The 21133-nt window shown below is 40.5% G+C and overlaps 1 protein-coding gene across 18 annotated transcripts in view; it reads left to right on the top strand.

Moving 5' to 3' along the window:
• Positions 1 to 21133, top strand: part of NF1 (neurofibromin 1) — a 230363-nt gene that overhangs the window by 142397 nt on the left and 66833 nt on the right. For all 18 annotated transcript variants that reach the window (XM_031967656.1, XM_031967647.1, XM_031967653.1 and 15 more), the window contains 5 exons: positions 146 to 304; positions 838 to 935; positions 1518 to 1664; positions 2019 to 2165; positions 4404 to 4514. In XM_031967656.1, coding sequence (XP_031823516.1) covers positions 146 to 304; positions 838 to 935; positions 1518 to 1664; positions 2019 to 2165; positions 4404 to 4514 — 662 coding nt within the window. The remainder of the gene's footprint in view (positions 1 to 145; positions 305 to 837; positions 936 to 1517; positions 1665 to 2018; positions 2166 to 4403; positions 4515 to 21133) is intronic.

The following is a 21133-nucleotide window of genomic DNA, read 5'->3' as shown; positions in this document are numbered from 1 at the left end:
GAATGTGAATGTTGCTTCCTGTCCTCTGGAAAGGGCTTCATGGGCCTGTTGTGTGGATGGGCGTCTGGAAGAATGAGAGCCTGGGCAGTTGGGGTTCCTTTGAATTTAAGTCATGTCCTAATCACTCTGACCTCTTTGGTTTTAGGTTGTTAGCCAGAGATTCCCTCAGAACAGCATTGGCGCCGTGGGGAGTGCCATGTTCCTGAGATTCATCAACCCTGCCGTTGTCTCTCCCTACGAGGCAGGGATTTTAGAGAGAAAACCGCTCCCTAGAATTGAAAGGGGGTTGAAGCTGATGTCAAAGGTGATGAATTGCTTTGTGCTTGGCTATTTTAATTTTCAGCCTCTTGTCTAGAAAATTCCTTTTGAGCTCCTTAGCTAGTCTATGAGCTTCCCAATTTCAAGATCATCTTTTGAGTATTGAAAATGTATCATTTCACTTTCTGTGGTTTTCCTTCAATTTATTGTACTATTTGATCATGAAAGCATGCTACAGCCTGACATCCAAGGGAGTTCCTCACTGTGAGACCCTCTTGTAAGCAATTTGTTCTACACAAATGCTTCTTGTCTGGTGATTTGAGGGTCTAGTGAGTGAAAATACAGATAGACTTATGGGGATTTTGCCTCGAAAGATGCTTGTGTTGTACATACCATGCTACCTGATAGTCACCTGTGTGAAGAAATCAGTCTGTAGACTTAGTATATCTAATAAATTGGAAGAAATCAATCCATATCTCTGCTCATATGAAAAAGAAATATATTTAATGAGAAATTCTGTAAAAGGAAATGAATAGTTTTGATGAGGTCTGCATTATTTGGTGATCTTTTTGTATTTAGATTCTTCAGAGCATTGCCAATCATGTCCTTTTCACAAAAGAAGAGTATATGAGGCCTTTTAACGATTTTGTGAAAAGCAACTTTGATGTAGCACGGAGGTAAGCAGCTAATTGTGTTCTCCCCCAATTCCTCATAGGGATATTTTGAAACCATGTGGAAATGCTATATTTGTATGCATGTTTACATTCATTCATTCATTTCTGCCTCTGGAGATGAGAGAGCATGGGATAGTGCATAAGAAGTAGGTTCCCAGTCAAGGGGACTTGGATTGGAATCTCACTTCTGACACATCCTGGTTGTGTGATTCTGGGAAAGTCCTTTGACCTCTCAGTACTGTCCCCGCCCCTCCCGCTCCCCTCACTCTCCAAGACTCTCCGTGAGGAAGAGAGGCCAGGTGGCATTCACAGGGGGAATATCTGTCAGAGAGATGCAAACATCCTGAAATCACAGCCCTGCTCCAAACCACCCTCTTCGTCACTTACCTCAAGGGTCTCATTTTTGTTCTGGGAGGGACTCTTGTCCACATTTTGCTTTCTTCCTTTCTTGTTAGGGAGTAGGGATAGTATAGTACCCCAGTTCTCTTGTTGTATGTGAACATAGTGTGATATACATTTCAGGATTTAATGAATATGTGTGCTTGTAAGTTTTTGAAAATTTTGCCAAAATTTGTATTTTGGTAGATTTTTCCTTGATATCGCATCTGATTGTCCTGTAAGTGATGCCATAAACCACAGCCTTTCCTTCATCAGCGATGGCAATGTCTTGGCTTTGCACCGTCTGCTCTGGAACAACCAAGAGAAAATCGGCCAATATCTTTCAAGCAACAGGTAGATGATCTCAATCGTTGTCCTCAGGAGACCTTTCCCTTTACAGTCTTAGATCTCAATTGTAAGCAGTTTGTCAAAGTCCATCTTTTGTTTGGTGAAAAATTAAATATGCCATATATGTAAAAGTTATTTTATCTGGAAAAGATTCTGTCTTGTAGAAGATGAGCCTAGCCTGTCTTGCATTTGAGATGACATTGTATATTGGTGACTATTGAAGCATTCTTTCCCCGGTTATTTGTGCATTGGCTTTGAGTAGCAGCATCTCTGAGTGCCCAAATGATGATCTAGGGAACTTCTCCTGGGAAGTCTTAAGCTCTTTGATTGAGTCTTCTCTAAGTCACTTCTTCTTTCTAGAGATCACAAAGCTGTTGGAAGGCGACCTTTCGATAAGATGGCAACACTGCTTGCCTACCTGGGACCTCCAGAGCACAAGCCTGTGGCTGACACACACTGGTCCAGCCTAAATCTTACCAGCTCCAAGTTTGAGGAATTCATGACAAGGTAAGGGAGAACCATGGAGTTAGCATGTGCACTAGCTTTCTCTTCACTGAACTGCATAACTGAGTGTCCCAGCCTTCCCAGAAATGTCTTCACTTTTGAAAGACTGCCTTGTACTTTATCTTCCTTTAACACCAGATGCTCATTTTCAGAGACCCCAATTCTGTTAGGTATAATTATTTTAAATTGGTACTTTGGAGAATATGTGATTTTTTTTGAATCTTGCGTAAAAATATTAATTAACGATAAATTTTGTTTCCCTTTAACTCTAGTATTATAAGGGGGGGAAATGTTGCAACAGATATTCTGAGTTAAAAAAAAAAAACAACAAATTCCCCCATCAGCTGTTTCCAAATAACCCCTATATCTTAATCTGTGTCCTAGACCATTCTATTTCTCTTAGCAGGTAAGCAGCCATAGGCTTCATGCTCTATCCTCTGGAGTTGTGATTGATCCTCGTGTTGATAAAGAGACTCTGAGGCTTTCATGCTGTTTGTTCAAGCTGTTCAAGCATGTTGTTCTGATTGTACTGGTCACCCTTCTGGTTCTTCTTCCCTTTATTCTGACTTAATTCACCCAGGTCTTTTCAGGCTTGTTCAGGCTTCTCAGAAAACGTCCCCTATTATCATTTTTTACAGTTAGTCTTCCATTGCATTCATATAGCATAAGTTTGTCCAGCCAGTCCCCAGTTGGTGTGTATCCCCTCAGTTTCCAATGGTCTGGGGTTGAAGGGTCTTCTTGAATGCATATCACATCCTTGCTATGTCAGTTTCTCTTTCTGGTTCATTTTCGCTGTTATTCCCCCCCTAAAGTTCATAGAGGATCTCTCCAATGAACTAAAGAGCTTCCTTTCATTTTTTTCAGTATCTAAAGGGTACCCACAAACCACTGAGTCTTAGTTCTTGAAACGTAGCTGGCTTACCAGCATTCCTAGAATTCGTGTCGTCTGTAATACCCTTTAAAGAGTTTTCTGTTTAGTCCTTCTTAGTTCCATGAGGACACCTTGCACTTCTAATTGTCTGCTGGCAAATCCTAAGCTCTGGCAGATCCTCCCAACCTGGAAAGGCCTCCAGTATAATCCTGGTGTAAAAATTCCATGAAACCTTTGTTTTACAAAGCACAATACACAGCTCTACTGTAGTGCAGAGACATAAGGCAGGAATTCCCAGAGGCTGGTGAAACTGTGCCTCTTGAGGCACATTCACACAAGCCCTCAAGAAGAAAGCTTTGGGATGTTGGAGTTTGCTGAATCCTCCAAAAGTGGCATTTATTTGTGGTGTCCTGTGCATCACAAATGCTCAAAGAGTATATGTGCATTTAGTATTTCTATGATAGGCATTGAAACAGAAACATTGCTCAGATGGGGTGCATTGTGAATTATTTTGTTGTGATTGTCATCAAATACAATTCTACCCTTGAAAATCTTATCTTTTCGGGGCAGCTAGATGGCACAGTGGATAGAGCACCAGCCCTGAAGTCAGGAGACCTTTTTCTGGTCTCAGACACTTATCACTTCTAGCTGTGTGATGCTGGGCAAGTCACTCAGCCCCAATCGGCTCAGCAAAAAAAGAAAAAAAATCTTTTAACCTAAGAGTTATGTATTAATTCCTTTGGCTTTCTGGAGAGTGTCTTCCAAAAATAGCCCATCAAGGACACAGAGTGGCTCAGATGATGCCCAGGGGCCCCCGTGACAACTTTTTTTTTTTTTTAAACTTTTGACCACCAGTAGATTTTTCTGTTAATATGCCATATCTGACATTTACTCCATTTATGAATTTCCGTATTATATAAATTAGCATCTGCAGAGGACAAAACATACTTTTTTCCCCTTTCTAAACAGTCCTCAAGGACTATACTGTCCTTTTTCTCCCTTAGAAAATTCATTTTGGGGTACCTCAAATATGTATGCACACATAGACATCACTAATGCATACTTCAACAACCTCTCCCCCCGAATTCCCTCCCTTTCTTTAGGTAGCACCTTGTTTTCCTTAGTTTTTTGGGGTTGTCCCTTGGGTCCATTCTAAGCCATATTTCTCAGTTTGCCTTGAATGTCCCCTCATCTCATTTGGGTTCTCTCACTTCTTAAGACATGGCCAAGAAGCCTTCTCTAGAGCGTCCACACCAAGTTTCCTTCTTTTGATTTCTGAGATCTAGTTAGACAAAGAAGTGATTTAATAATGACCCTTGAGTCCTCCAGACTGACTCATTACTTATTTGAGCTGTTATTGCTGTTTTCAGGCACCAGGTACATGAAAAAGAGGAATTCAAGGCTCTGAAAACATTAAATATCTTCTATCAAGCAGGCACTTCCAAAGCTGGAAATCCTGTTTTTTATTATGTCACACGAAGGTAAGGCTGCTCCGTTTTTGTTTCTTTTACCATGATTTTAAAAGATTACTGGCTGATAGCTAGAGAGAGGCTGTCTGCATTTGTGGCATTAAAGGCCATGTCACCATTTGTCAAGAGTTGTTGGGAGCGTGGCACTGGGCGAGAATGTGAGGGGCGTTGCGTCTGGCTCGGATCCTCAGAGACCGTTGTCCCTTCGCTGGGAGCTCTGCCTTGGCCAGTTGTCTGATGATTGCTGAGCTGCTGCTTCCTCATGGTGCCGTTTGGATAATCAGGCCTTGTCCTGGCTTGGTCAGAATGTGTGCCCATGTCTCGATGTGGCGACGTTCACTGCCCACAAGGGATGCTCCCTCATCTCCTTTGGTCCCTGCTTGCTCTGTGGCTGAGCCCTCTGCCAGGCCTCTGGGACAGACCCAGTGACCCCTGCTCCTGGGGCAGTACCCTTGGAGGGGAGGGGAAGGGGCCGAGGCATTGTCTGGAAGGAGCACAAAGACAGCATGGGGCACCTGAGGGATCTCTCTTGGGCCAGAGAGTGGAATAAAACAAACAGAAAAGCAGGAACACTCGGGAAGAGATAACAGATGAGATGAGGGGGAAGTGAACTGAAAACCCCAGAAGCCTAAGGGGTGCAGCTAAGGCCCGTGAGCCCATCCTTCTCATGCTGCCCTGCCCCTGCCTCGAGAGCCATGGTCCTCTGGGACTTTGTCCTCTGCCACATGGTGGTGGGAGACCAGGAGTCATGGTCTGAACGGTAGATCCAGAGAAGCTGGTAGGAGGTGCCCAGTCCCTGTTCCTGGCAAGTTCTGGGAAGCCTGGAGGCCAAGTTGGTGACAGCTTCCCATCTCAGAACTGTCTCCCTCACAAGCCTGTCAGTTAGAGGTGGGATTATTAGGGTTATTCTGAGGTAGGGAGAAGAGCGGATGAGGGAAGTGGTCGTTTGCTAATGATAGTACTAGAGTTTTCGCCACCTCTTCAATCCAGTGTTACCTCTATTTCCCCTTGAACCCCACTAAAACAGAACTTCTCCACCTTTTTGGTTCCCTTGGCTTCTCTGGCACCAATCCTCAGCATAATGTTCTTAAATTATGGGAGGAAATGTGAAATATCAGTAAGAGTAACTTTTCTCTCCTTCCAAATTGATGATCTCCCTTGGCTCTTGGCAGGGAAAGGGGACCCATGTTAGAACTCTTTTCTAAATCATTCTACCAATGTTCATTCAGCCTTTGCTTAAAGACTTGTGGTAGGACCTGCCTACTGCTTGCCAAACCAATCTCTCCTCTTCTGGACTGTCTGATGGTGGGAAATTTTTCTTAGTTTCAAGCATACATCTCTCGGGCCAGGAACCGAAACATGGAAATCAATAAACCTCAGATAGGAGCTGGTACTTTGCCTGCCTCCTCAGGATTTCCTGCCCCAGTTCATGGCATAGTCCCAGCACTGTCCCCTGGTCCTCTTTCCATTGGATCCACTCAGTGTCTACTGCTTTCTTTAGGGTCTTTTCTCACTATCCCTTATAAAAAGGGCTTGCTCGCTGTGCCCAGAAGGTGTCCCATAGGTACCCTTGAGAACCAGGGTAGACTGCAAACTTACCACAATGGTGTGATTACATTTGCAGGGAGCAGCATCATTTTTCTTCTAGTAAGTTTACTTTTTGATACATATTATTTTATGAATTATGTTGGGAGAGAAAAATCAGAGCAAAAGGGAAAAACCAAGAGAGAGATTAAAAAAAAAAAAAAACCAGAAAAAAGTGAACCTAGCATGTGTTGATTTACATTCAGTCTCCTTAGTTCTTTCTCTGGTTGCAGATGGCATTTTCTGTCCAAAGTCTATTGAGACTGATTTGGATCACTGAACCACTGAGAAGAACCAAGTGTTTCCTAGTTGATCATCATTGCCCATTCTTGCTGTTACTGTATACAATGTATTCCTGATTCTGCTTGTTTCTCTCAGCATCAGTTTGTATAAATCTTTCCAGGCCTCTCTCTAATCAGCTTGTTTATTGTTTTTATAGAAAAATAATATTCCATTATATTCATATACCCCAAATTGTTCAGCCATTTCCCAGTTGATGGGCAGACTTACTCCTTTTCCAGTTCTTTGCTATCACAAAAAGAGCTGAGTGAGAAGCATTGTTGATGCTGAACAATGGGGAGAGTTCCTGACTGAGTTTCAGCAATTTGAGAATCCACGGCGGCCCAAAGACCAAGGCTTGGGCTTCTCAGGCCCTGAGCCAGGAGGCCCTTCCTGCGGAGAGAGGCCTTTCCATGCTGTTCCTTGGGTGGCCTGGGCCTGCTTCTGTCATCTGAAGGTGTTTGTGTGAAAATGGATGTAGCCGGGCCCATGGAGAAGGGACTGGACCTGTGAAAAGTCTCGGCATTCAGCCCTCCACCTGGGGGTGCAAGTCTTCTATCACTCCCGTCTGCCATGGCCCGAATCCTTATACTTTCCCTTAGTTTTTCCTTCTGGGGGTGGTTTGGGGAACTGAAAGGCTCCTTAGGGATGTTATGATTCAAGTCTCTCACCTTATAGTTGGGGAAGCCCAGATCTCCCTGAGTTTGGTCTCAGTTACAACAAAGGTCTTCCATAGGAGAGTCTCTGTAAGGCAGACCCTGTTTTTGTTATTATATTATTTATTGATTTCTTTAGTTTTTTATATCACCAGAATTCTCCCAGCATTTCTTCTGTCCTCTCCCAAAGAGCTATACCACATGACAAATATTTAAAACAAAGAAAAAGAGGAAGGGAATCAACACAACCAGTCCATCAAAAAAAGTTTGAAAATACATGTAATGTTCCATCCCTGTGGACTTCCCACCTCTGCAAAGGAGTCAGATAGCAGCTGGGTTGGGGTGGGGACAGTATGTCTTCTTCTATCTTTTTTATGTTTGGGGTTTTTTGGTGAGGGAGGAAGGGTTAAGTGACTCATTCAGGGTCACCCAGATGGTAAATGTCAAGTGTTTGTGGTGATATTTGAACTCGGGTCCTCCTGACTCAGGTCGGTGCTCCATCCTAACTTTCCTTAGGAAGTCATACTGATTCATTATAATTTTGCAGCATTCACTTTTGATTGCTTTGTGGTTGTATCTTGTATTTTTCAAGAGTAGTTGGTAATAATTGAAATCCCCCCCAAAAGGGGAGGATTTATATGTTCATTACAAAACCATCTGAATGACTGGCCACCAAAGGGAATGTCAAGTTAACATTATGTGGAAGAGGATTGGCAAAGCATCAGTGCCAGGGGGAGGCGTGTGGATATTGTTACTGTGGTTCAGCCACTTTAAGCACGTCTAACTCTTGGTGACCCCATTTTTCTTGGCAAGGACATTGGGGTGGGGTGCCAAGTCCTGCTTTGGTTCATTTTACAGATGAGGAAACTGAGGCAAATGGGGTAGCTATTGAGTATCTGAAGCTAGATTTGAACTCAATCCTTCCCCCAATACAGGAGTGAGATTTCTGCTGTACAGAAGCACCCAGGATTCAGAATCCAAAGAGAACAAAGCTCTCCTCACATTGAATGCTGCTCTTGTTGCATCTCCTCTCTTTTTACACAGTGCCTGGCACTTAGTAGGTGCATAATCATATTTACTGAATGACTGAACATCCTGTTTTTCTTCCTGAAGACCCTGGCTCAATGTGATCAGCTGTTATTTAAGTCATGAATGGAGGAGCTAGGCTGGGGGCTCAGTTCCTTTGACTTCACGTCCATTCCTGTTCCCATTACAGATGCACTGGTTTAAATCAGCTTTTAATTACCCAGGAAAAACCCAGCAGTGCCTCATATAAGGAATCATCAGCTCCTAATGTTTGTTTATTTTCTATAAATCTATTTTCCTATTCTGGTTTTGCAACAACAAGCCATCTGCTGTGGGAAGTGGTGATATATTGGCTGTATCAGTCATGACCCCCAGAGAGGACCTTCTCCATCAGCAGCAGAGGTGAACCTTCCCTCCACCGCCGACTCAGTCAGTCACCATGGGTGAATCACTAAAGCTCCTTGACACCATTTCCTCCTGTGCAGGATGGAGATGGCCCTTTATAAGAGCCCCTCTCACAGGCTTATTGTGTGAGGGTCATGTGAATTAATGTGTGTAGAGTGCCTTGTGAACCCTAAAAATGCCATGATATCAAAGGCAGAAAACATGATTTTTTTTGGCAACTAGAGCTTATATTCTGGCCTAAGCCAGTGAGTTCCCTTTGGGCATTCTGGGGAGTTTCTTTTTTTCTGAGATTACCATGATTAAGATAAAAATACAGGGACAGCTAGTTGATGCAATGGATAGAACACCAGCCCTGAAGTCAGGAGGACCTGAGTTCAAATCTGGCCCCAGACACTTAACACTGACTCTGGGAAAGTCACTTAACCCCCAATTGCCTCAGCCAAAAAAAAAGATAAAAATACAGATGTCAGGGTATATGTGCTCATACACACATAGATACATACACAGTGTTCATTTGGTTAAAAATTTTATGAACTAAGTATGGGAACACTAAGAATTTCTTAAACTTTTTCTGCTCTTCTATTGTGCCCAATTGAGAGTTTTATAAACCTGAAGAGAATCAACATCTGGTTTGTGATTGTTTTTTAATGAAAAAGCATGAGAAAAGAAAAAAAAAGAAGCACTTTCTCCATCCATTCACCAGTCATTTATTGAGTAAATAGTGTGTACAAGCGATCAACTTACTTAACTTCCAGAAAAAATCAAGATATAAAAAGAACATTAATTAAAGCATAACAGTGGTAAGTCTTAAGTAATTGGAGTGCAGTCTAAATAAAGACTTTACCACTGAGCTTGTCGTTTTGTAGTAGATGACAATGAATGACGAAATCCAGAAAGTTCATCTCACTAACTCCCAAAGCAGTAGGAAAGGCATCATGAAAAAAAGAAATGGAAGGTCATCCATTGGCCTGAGAAATGGAAGATCATCCGTTGGCCTGAGAGTGAAACTGCCATTAATGGGTCATGTGATTCCCTGGAGGATTTTCTGTAGTATTTCCAAGGAATACGAGAGCCCTTCCAAGTACATGTAGGAAGCTGATCAACCACAACGTAGACATCATCTTCCTCCCTGTTTTTACATAATACAAATGGATGCCAACATTTATTTTCAAAAAGAGGGAAAAGAAATTTTCAGGATCTTAATTCCCTAGTCTGTTCAATCTGGGTTCTAGCTAGCTAATTCTAGGAGGGAACTGTAAACTTTCCTATTTTTACTTCAATCAAGGAGGGGAGTTAAGGGGCCATAGCGAGGACAAGCAACGAGGCTGATGGAGCGAGAGAGGCAGGTGCTTTTTTTGGTGGCAGTCTCCTATAGTCTGCTCCATGCTCCATGGGCTGAAGCCCAGAGGGGATCCCATCATTTGTTAGGGGCAGACTTAGCACTAGAATCTAAGCCTTTTGATTGCTATTGTAGAGTTCCTTAATAGCCAGGCATGAGAAGAAAGTAAAAATAAAGAAATGCAATAGTTGGGCTTCTCGTTAAACCAAAAAGCAGCACTGGCTTTACCTCATGTTGTGAAAAGTGATAATCTACCTCATTGGTGGAATGTGGACTATGTCTCTTTTCTTAGGAGAGAACATTTTTAAAGTTGTAAGCAGAACTAAAGGACTGAAAGAATGTCTTTGCCTGGTGGTGGTTTTTCTTTTGATGATTACAAACGAGACATCATCTGTGCCCTTCTCTGATGAGTCTGACTTCTCATTCCTTCCCATGCTGCTTAATGCCATTTGGTAGTTGGTGACAGGGAATCTGCTTCTGGACTAAGAGCTCTCCAGTAGAAAACTCTGTTTACTCTTCTTACCTAGTATTTTCCAAAGCAACTGTTGGAACATATGGAATAAAGGCAGAGATCAAAGAGTTCAGATGAATTTACAATCTTGCTAAAAGCTACCACTTTATTAAAAAAATAATAACTTGGCAAATGTCACTTTCTCAATCCCCAGTCCCATTTGCCCAGCAGTCCTTAGAAATGTATCTTTATATTTACTTTTATTGGAGAACCTTATATTTCATTGTCAGTTTTATAAGTTTAAGAGAAAAAAAAATCAAACATATATTCTAGGGGGAAAGCACCATTTATATTTCTTTTTAAGATTCATGTCCTACCATAGTCAGGATTTGAGCATAGTTCAGGACTATTCACGGCAAAATTAATTTCTAATATAACTGATTAATAGAACCTCTTAGAATATGAGTCCAGAAAATGTACCTCTAATTCTGTGATGAAAAGATACTCAAAGCATTGACATATTCATGAGGTGATTCTCTTATTTCCTTACTTTAACATACCAATCCACTTTAAAGTTTCCACATTGGGACAATTAGTTAAATTCTTTTTTTCTCCAGAAATTGTTTAAATTAAAAAAAAAAATTCTTGAAGCAGTATTTTGTTCAATGCTGGGTGTAGGGAAAGGAGAGGGAGAACTGATTCAGTCCTTTTTGTAGGAATGGCCTAACCAGGAAGTTGAATGAGGTGGGTTGCATGGGCACCAATCACAACATTGGCAAGCATTTTAAATTCACCATGGTGTTAACATGACAAAGACATTTCTAAAACATGTTCAAAGTAATGTACAAGTCAGTACAAGTCAGCTTTCCTTTGTCACCTTTTTAAAAAACCACTTTTAATAGAATTTTCTAAGCTTAATTCAGTTCAGCTAACATTTTCTTTTCCCCTCTTTAATTTCAATTGAATATTTGGTTACTTTCCCAATTACATGTGAAAATAATTATCTTTCTTTTGTTTTCAACTTCTGAATTCCAAATTCTTTTCCTTTTTTGCCTCCTCCTCCTTCCCATTGAGAAGACCATCTGATTTGGTCATATATAGGTAGTCATGCAGATCACATTGCCTTGAAAGTCATTCTGTGAAAGAAAATAGATTCCCCCCCACCCTCTGCTACTGCTGAGGAGTGGGAGAGTGAGGAAGTTTTACTTTACTATCCTATTGTACTGAGTAGTTCCCTCTGTTGCCCAGACCTCAGTTTTTACTTGCAGATCACAAAGGAAGTTTCCCAAAAATGATATTAAATAAAATTGAGATCATCAGAACATTTTTAAAGTGATCTTTTCCCCCTTGTGCCTGTGAAAACAATTTTTAACATAAATTTTAAAATATTTTGAATTCCCAATTCTTTTCCTCCCTCTCACCCTCCTCCATTTCTGAAAAGAAAAGCAATTTTATGTAGATTATAAATGTTGATTCATTTCTGTCTTCTTCAACTCTCTGTGAACCCCATTTGGGATTCTCTTGACAGAGGTATAAGAGTGATTGGCCATTTTCTTCATTTCATTTTGCAGATGAAAAATTGAGGTAAACAGGGTGAAGTGACTTGCTCAGGGTCACACAGGTAGGAATTATCTGAGGCCAGATTTGAGCTCAGATCCTCCTGACTCCCCCCCAGCACTCTATCCATTACATCAACTCGCTACTGTAAGTCATACATGTGCAGACTGTTTTTTTTTTTTTTTTTTTTTGCACAACTTGACTAATATGGAAATATGTTTGCATCAGTTATATATGCAAAGCACATTTTCATATTGTCCTGTTGTGAAAGAAAACACAGACCTTGCCCCCTCCCCAAAAAACAGGAACATGAAAAAACATGAAAAAAATGAAAGTGAATAAAATTATGCTTCTATGTTCATTCAGACTCCATCAGTTTTTATTGTGAAGTCTTTGGGAATTGTCATGGAGTTCTGTATTCCTGAGAATAGACCACTCACAGTTGATTATCACACAATATTGCATTTATAGTTGACAGTGTTCTGGTTCTGCTCACTTTACTTTTTATCAGTTCATTAAGTCTTTACAGAGTTTTGGTTTTTTGGTTTTCATTTTTTAAATTATCCTTATTATTTCTTACTGCACAATAGTATTCTATCTCAATCATAGACCACAACTCTTGGGGCTATTACTCAGTTGATAGATATCCCCTCAATTTACAATTCTTTGCCACCAGTTAGAGTTGATAGAAATATTTTTGTACAAATAGATCCTTTTCCCTTTAAAAAAAATCTTTTTGGGATCTAACCCTAATATTTGTAGCATTTCTGGGTCAAAGGGAAAACTTTTTTAAGGTACAGCAGAAAACAGAAGGAGGCAGAGACGAGAGTTTTGAAACTAAAGTATTGAAATTTATTTTTTGCTTTTTCAAAGAAACAGGCAGTTTGAAATTAGACATGGTTTTAGATATAATCCTATTTGCATCCTTTTGTGTTTATGGAAATGCTTCCTTTTTTGTTGTTTAATTTAAGAATACAGATTTATCTCAAAAAACATGCACATGTTATCAAATGAGCATTTTTACTGGTTCTTTTTTTTCTATACAAAATAAGATGATACTCCGTTGTCACTCAGTTGATTACAAAGGTCCTCACATCTATGAGCAATTTTCCCCCTAACATATTCGCAAGTGGGGCCATTTAAAACTTTTGCATATGATTCTTCACATATCTTTTGATTGCATCAGTAGCTCCCATTTATGCCAGCATTTCTCCTGTCAAATAGGATTTTTTACACTTAGAATTTCTGTAATCAGCTTGAAGTAAGCATGTAGTGCTGTTTAAATATGGTTTTTGAAAAAGTGATTTTTCTTAGTAAAACCATATACTTTTCTTTGGAAAAATTCTCTTGTCAAAGAAAAATAAACTTGTAAAGATCCCAAAGTATCTATTCAGAGTAAACAGCGTAGCCGCCTTTGGAATCCTAGTGATCAGTATCATGGTTTTAGATTTTTTACTTTGGTTACCTCCTAACTTGCACCTCCAGCTGCCTTTCCACCATCTTCAACTGGATGTGCCCTTGACACCTCAAACTCAGGTTGTCCAAAATGGAACTCATCTTTCCCCCAACCTCCCACCCTCACCCTCCTTCTCCATTACTCTAGAGGCACCTCGGCCCACCCATCGAGGAATCGTCCCGGGTGATGACTTCACTTTGTGTTTTTATACTTTTTGTTTGGGTCCAGTTGGCACTGTGAAGACTCTCCCATTTTGTCCTAACCCTGTGCCTCCTGCTGTGGCCATGGCGAGTTACTGCTTGGCCTTTACTGTAAGGGGTGAATCTGCTCTCCCTCCTTTTTATTTATTATGTGGGCACTAAACTAGAAAGCAGTCAATAATTTCATGCCAGCAGCCTATACCCTTCCTTTCCTCTATGTAGGAGTGACCGCTTCCGGACTTATCACATGTTCCAGATACTGGGCCAGGCACTGTAATGAGCACTTGACAGATATTATCACATTTGATCTGAAAAATGCTGGAAAGTATGTGCTTTTCATATTCCCATTTTACAGCTGGTAAAACTGAGGTAAACAGAAGTTTCAGTTCACTTGATTCAGTCACAAAACTGGGGTCTGCAATCAAATTTGAACTCGGTTCTTGGCTCAACATTCTGCCTTATACAGTGGGCTAAGTTCATTGAGCCATAGTAATTTAATCAAGGAGAAAAGTCTTCACATTGTCATGAGAGGAAGAATTGTAGATTGGTGCTTTAAGTCAAAAGAAGTAAGAAAAATCTGTTTTTTAGTTACTTGGCTCATTTGGCTTTGGCACAGGAAGCCCTTGTGGTGGTCAGTGGCTAAGTGTTAAGAATTTGTAACTGATGCCTGTAGATTTGTGCTAGATTACATGTAGGCTCCAGATAATTATGGCCGTTGAAGCTTTGATCGGCAGATAGAAAGTACTTTCCTGTTAGGCTTCTATGCATGTGTGTGCGTGTGTGTGTGTGTGTGTGTGTGTACGCTCATGTGCTTTTGCGCTTGTATTTTCAGTCTCAGTGAAAAGCCATCTTTCAGCACTTTGCCTACTCTTTCTTTAGGTAAATATTTAACAAGCAATTGAACCCTTCCAGAAATGTTTGTATAGTTTAGAACTGTGGCTATGGACAACAGTGTGATTGTAAACAGGAGAGAGCGGCAGTCTTTTGTGGTCTAGACCTTCAGAACAAACTGTAAACCTTTAGGAGCATTAAAAAAAAAACCAAACCACATTTAACAAATTCAATTCTGTACTCTTGATTAACTCTGTCTCCTCACTGGAAAAATGAACCTGAAACTTCACTAGATCATTCATGATCTTTTTGGTGGCAGAAGTAGTGTTGTACTAAATACTTTTGTTGTTATTCTGAACTTGACAAACACAAGCAAATATGAATATTTCATATAGAATTAATAAGAATGAGATTATCATATGTGGTACTAATGAATTTCTATTATCAAAGAGGCTGTTTCTGAATATAAAAGTTTAGCATGTTCCAGAATTGTCAAGCTTCTTGAATTTCCTTCTGAACCTCCTATTGTTTTCTGTGTCCTTCTTAAATGCTTTAATATTCGTTTTAAATTTTTTTTTTTATTTTTTACTGTCACTTCCCCTATCTTTCCCCTCCAAGTTTTTTTTAACCTTTCTCAGGATAATCAAGCCAAGCAAATCCAAATATTGGCCATCTCTGAAAGCATCTCTCTCACACTGCTCTCATGGGTTGGTACATCTCCATCAGGCCATAATATGTTAAGATCCTACTTTGGCATCCCAGTTGCTCATTGCATTGGTCAGAGACTTTGAGACTAAGTTGCCTTTTTGATTACTTGACTTTCTAATCTACCCACTTCACTCTGCATTATTTAGGCCATTTATATTTGAAGGAATCAAGGAAAGGTATAAATTCTTGGACTCAAAAGGAATATGCTGGTACCTTGGCACTCATCTGTTTCAAAACTCTTCAGTGTTCAATGAATTTTTTTTTTGACGTGCATTTTTAAAAAGTTTCACTAGTATTTTCTCAATTTCATGTAAACATACTTACTCTTCAGGATTTATTTTTGCAAGATTTTAAGTTCCAAACTTTTTTCTTCCCTTCTCTCCAAGGCAGTGAGCAATCTGATATAGATTATATATGTACAACCATTTTTAAAAACACAACCATACGTGTCAGTCATATTGTGAAAGAAAAATCAGGAAAAAAAAAAGGGAAAACTACAAGAAAGAAAAAGCAAACTCCCCCAACCCCCCCCAAAAAAGGTGAAAATAGTATGTTTCAATCCACTTTTAGTCTCCATAGTTCTTCCTCTGTGTGCAGATGGCACTTGGCAGACCAGGTCCATCGGAACAGTCCCGGGCCACTGAACCGCTGAGAAGAGGTAAGTCTATCACACTGACCATCATACTGACTCGTTGTCACTGTGTACAATGTTCTCTTAGCTCTGCACATCTTGTTGGGCACTAGGTCGTGTGGAGTCTTTGCAGGCTTTATTCAGAGGTGAGGGGAAACTGCTGCAGCAGTTGGGGGTTGCCTAGCACTAGCTGCATTTAGTTGTCGTCTTGGTTGAGCATTAGCTGAGAAGGTTGGCCAGGTGTCCTGCCCAGCCCCCCGCTGTGTTGCCATCGTTTCCTCCCCATCACCAGCAGCGCTCTGGAGAATCTGCTTGGGCCGTCCTGGTGGCAGGCGAGGCCAGGGGCAGCTCTTATGGGGCACTGCATGGAGTCTGCTGGCTCCTAAAAGTGGGGCTAGAAGGGACATAGGGCGGCCGGCGTGCTCAGTGGGAGCCCTGGTGGCTGGCAGGCCCGAGCTCTGGGAGGGGACCAGCGCCCTGGGGGGCGCTTCTACCCTCCGGGAAGCTTGGAGAGTGTCATGTTGGGGAGGGAATGAAGGTCCCAGCTGCTCCAGGAAAGTCAAGAAGGGCCGGCCTGGCTCATTTGGCCGGGCATGCTTCTCTGCAGCAGGAAGCCCCATGGGCCCCTTTGAGGAATAGGATGGGGAGGGATGGGGAGGCTGTGGATGTCTTCCTTATGGGCAAAGCTCTTTTGGTGCTCGTCGTTTTCACCACTTGGGGGTCTTCTGGAACTAACAAAGACAAGTATCAAAGGACCACAGTTTGTTCTTCTCAAGGCCGAGACCTTTTCTTCCATGTTAGATCTTAGAAGTTGCCCAGGAAACCTCATGTCCTGGGAAATAATCGTCTCGATTTGCTTATTTCACAGACTAAATAACAGCTCTATGGACTTTGGAGTGTATTGTTTCCAAAACTAGTTCCGGATACGTGTACACACACACACCTATATGTACACAGATGCCTATGTATATATGCACAGATACATATACTCATGCCTTGATATCTGTATACATGCATTATGTTACATGTGCATTTATACCCACTCACACACACGTCCCTTGATCGACTCTCCATGTATTGAAAAGTTTGTCTTTTCTTATTTTTTTTGTGGAGTGATGCTCCGATAAAGTTGTTTTCTCTTAAAGACTTCAATTTAGATTGCACCTTTCAGAGTGTAAAACAAACTAATTTGCCTGGCAAATTAGCACTTGGCAACCACCTTTTCTACATTCCTTAAACACTTCTCTCTTCTGAAATGTCTCCACATCACAAAGGACACATCCTTTTCTTGCAGAGGACCGTTTTTGGAGGTAACAGCATGTTGCAGGAATTGCTTTCTTGTGTGACTTCAAGGTGATAATTTGCAAAGAAAGTTCATTTTTTCATACTTTTTATAAAATGTTATACAAATGGAACCCTTTTACCTAGTTTTCCCTTTCTGTTCTTTCTGTGGTCCCTTTTCCTCTGAGTCCTTAATATTTTTAGTGAGACTCTTCTGAAAATTAGATTCAGAAGGTAAAAATAAGCTGGGAAGAAAAACAAAAATGCAAATAGTCCACACTCATTTCCCATTTCCTCTTCTGGATGTAGCTGATTCTGTCCATCATTGATCAATTGGAACTGAATTGGATCCAAATATAAATTTTTAAAGTTGATTTAGCCATTATTTTATACAATACCAAGTTGTAGATTTTTTTTTTTAACTTAATAATATCATAAAGTTTTTCAGCTTCATAATATCATAAAATTTAGACTGAAAGGTCAACTAGTGCAGTTCATTTTCATAAATGAGAAAGCAGTGGCCCAGAGGGATTAAGTGACCTGCTGTAAAGTCTGCTAGTCTTCCCCTTCCTCCTCCTTCATTAATCTCTTGGCTTATAGTTCTTGCCCTCTAGCTGATGGTGTCCTACATGTTAATTCTTCTGTGCAGTTCTTGCATTTTCATGGGTTGTAGCCTGTTCACACCTACTGTGTGAGCCCCTACTGTGTAACTCTTCGTAGCCCCCTCCAGACCTTTGGAGACTAACCTTTTATGACTGGACCATAACCAATCAATCAGTAAACTTTTATTGAGCTCTTCCTTTGTGCCAGGCACTGTGCTAAGTGTGGGGGATACAAAAAGAAGCAGAAGACCATCCCTGCCATCATCATCCAGTAGGAGAGACATCAGGAAACAAATTTGTGTGAACAAGCTCTGTGTGAGATAAGTAGGGAATTATTAGAAGTAAGAGGGCTTGGGGAAGGTCCCTTTTAAAAGATGGGATTGTATTTGGGATTCAGAAGAACCCAGGAGGGAGAGATGAGGGGAAGGATCATGCCAGGTAGGGGGAGTAATCTGAGGAAGTACCTGGAGCCTCTTGTTCATGGAACAGCCAGGGAGGGTCCAAGACTGTGTGTTAAAAAAAAAACCCTGGGTATGTTAAGTGGAACAGTGGGCCACAAGATGTTCCACTATTCACACTGGTCTTGGACCCAGAATACTTAGATCTGAGTCTCATCTTTGACATTTATCCATCTAAGGCATTTAACCTTTCTGAGCCTTGTTTCCCTAATCTACAAATTAAAATTCAGGAGTATTGAGTCTCACCACAATCGTCATAATAAGCCAGAGATTGATAGTTTAAGAAAGTAATTTATAAGATGCTACATAAATGTGCATAATTTCCTTAGTCATTCCTAGAGTGAATGTCCATCCTCCCAACTCCAGCTCCAATAAGATGACCTTTGCCAATTCAATCTCATCCTTTCCCCAAGGACAATTACCTTTGCTCAAATCTCTCTCATTGCTCCAAGCACATCCCACATCGTCCTGGATTTAATCATGTTCTTTTCTCTGGCCTACTTAGATTGCCAATTCCTTGAAGGAAGAGGCAACATCTTATTCTCGCCATACTTTCCACTTAATAACAAATTGCCAACAAATATTTGTATAGTTGGGTTGAGTATCCTAGAAATAAATAGAAACTCTTTGTTAACTAGAATCGAGATTTTATGAACATGTATAGTCTTCTAAAGCTCAACCTATCCAAGTATAACTTCTTGAACCTAGTGGTAGGATGTTAGTTGAATGAAATGAATGACATAGCTTTTGTTAAACAAGTAGATGCATTGATGTTATCCTTAAAAGACATTCACATCCTTAATTATAGGTGCAATAGAAATAGTAAACATTTAGTAATCATCTGCTATATATGATATTGTGCTAAGCATTGAGAAAGTACAAGAAAGACAAAAAAAAAAAAAAAAAAAAAATTCCTCATCTCTATGTCCCTCACAGTCCACTAGGGGAGACAGCATGGAAACAACTCCAAACAAATAAGTTATGTCATGGATGAATTGGAGGAAGGCACTAGCTTTAAAAGGGGACCAGGAAAGGCTGCTTTAAAGTGGGAGTGTAGCTTGGGTTAGATGGAGAATTCCCTGAGTCGGAGGACAGTCAGGAGAGGTTTGGTATGAGGAATAGCAAGGAAGTCAATGTAACTGAATCCCCAAATATATAAGAAGATGAGATGGGAAGGTCAGATTATGAAGGACTTTGGATGCCAAATAGAAGATTTTCTGTTTGTTCCTAGAGGCAATAGAAAGTCACTAGAATTTGATGAAAGCGTTATGGGTGTGGTGAAGTAGAAAGTACTGTGGTGAAGTATAGTTTTCCTAATATTGAACCATCCCTGCCTTCATGGTATAAATTCTAGGAATAACTTGCTAATATTTTATTTAAGATTTTTGCATCAAAATTCATTAGGGAAATTGGTCTATAATTTTCTTTCTCTGTTTTGACCCTACCTGGTTTAAGTATCAGTACTATACCTGTGTCACGAAAAGAATTTAGTAGGACTCCTTCTTTCCCTGTTTTTCCAAATAGTTTACATAGTATTGGAATTAGCTGTTCTTTAAATGTTTGGTAGAATTCACAAGTAAACCTGTTTGGCCCTGGAGATTTTTTCTTAAGGAGTTGATTAATAGCTTGTTCAATTTCTTTTTCTAAAATGAGACTATTTAAGTAATTTATTTCCTTCTCTGTTAATCTGGGCAATCTATATTTTTGTAAGTATTAAGGTGGTTATATTGAACTCGATGTCTATGGGAAATCCAGTTTAAGGCATGTAATAGACAGTTGGAGGTCGGCAGAATTGAGGGCTGCGTCAGTAGATTTGGGAGTGCAGAATGGTGATGAGAACTGAATCTGGGGGAGTTGATGACATCACCAAGTGAAAAAGTATTAGAGAAAGAAGAAAAGAGAGCCCTAGGGGATACCACAGGGAGCTCATCCCCCAGGGGATAGAGAAGGCAGGTGGGATTGGAACTGGGAGAGGAGAGTATCCAGGAGAGGGTAATCCACAGGATGAAAGGTCCAGAAGGAATCAGGACTGAGAAAAGGCCATCAGATCTGGTGATGTAGAGAGCCTTGGTCACTCGAGAGACAACAGTTTGGGTTGCATGGGGAGCTGAGGCCAGACTCAGTGAGTGAGGAGAAGAAACAGAGGTATCTGGGATAGAAGGCCTTCTCAAAGAATATAGCTCCAAAAGGAGAGAGGGGGAGTATTAGTCCTACTCTTAGCAATTATGTCATAAAAGCCATAACTTTTAAAATAGAGTACTGCATGACAGCATTTGTTTTGGTGACAAACTCTGTGCCTCCTTTCATTCAAAATTCAAAGAGATCCTTTCATGACCAAAGATCATCAAATTATTCTTGGACTTGGCAGATATTGTATTTACAAATGCCCTGTCATTTTCTGCCTTTACAGCAGCAGTTGTTTTCAGCTTATGATCATTTGCTTGAATTCAAGACTTTGAGCAAAGAATAAATAAATTTCTGCCTCTTAAGAGGATCCTAGATTGAGTCAGAAGGAACCTTCCCAGTTATCTGACCTGTGGGATGCACCTAATACAGAGGGGGCACTTGAGGTGACTGTAACAGACTTAAACTTTCTAGTGAGCAGGCCTCTAAAAATGGACTTTATGATCTGGCTTACATTTAATTACTTGAAAGTCATCCCTTATCTCATTTTTCTCTTCTTTTCCTCTTTTTCTTTCCTCCTCTCCTTCCTTCTATCTTTCCGTGTTTTGGGGTGGACCGGGGAGATAGACTTCTGATTTCATTAGTCAGCCAGGCATCTGCAATTTATGCAACTGTTCCTTCACTTAAAGTATAGGAGGTTGCCTAGGACACCGAGAGATTAAGTCACTTGACCAGTAAATGCCAGAAATTCATCTCTCCCTTACTCTTATTAGGCTCTTTATTTAGTATATTATTTTAGCCCATCTCTTTCAGTGTTCCTGTCCTACTTTTTAATTCAGTCCTCTGTTCTCTTTCACAGTTTATTTGACAAATGATTTGGTTTCCCATTCCCAAGAATTTCTCATAATTACTTGGTTAGAGTATAAACTCTTTGAGGGCTCTTATTTATCTTAAATAGGCTCTGAGTTCCTAAACAATGTTTTGTATATCATCTGTGCTTAATAAAAGTTTGTATAAATTAATTAATTTGTACTCTTTTCTTC

This window comes from Sarcophilus harrisii, chromosome 4 (genome assembly GCF_902635505.1).
Source record: "Sarcophilus harrisii chromosome 4, mSarHar1.11, whole genome shotgun sequence".
Classification (NCBI taxonomy): Eukaryota; Metazoa; Chordata; class Mammalia; order Dasyuromorphia; family Dasyuridae; genus Sarcophilus; species Sarcophilus harrisii.
Note: the sequence above shows the minus strand (reverse complement) of the source record. Positions and strands in the feature narration are given on the sequence as shown.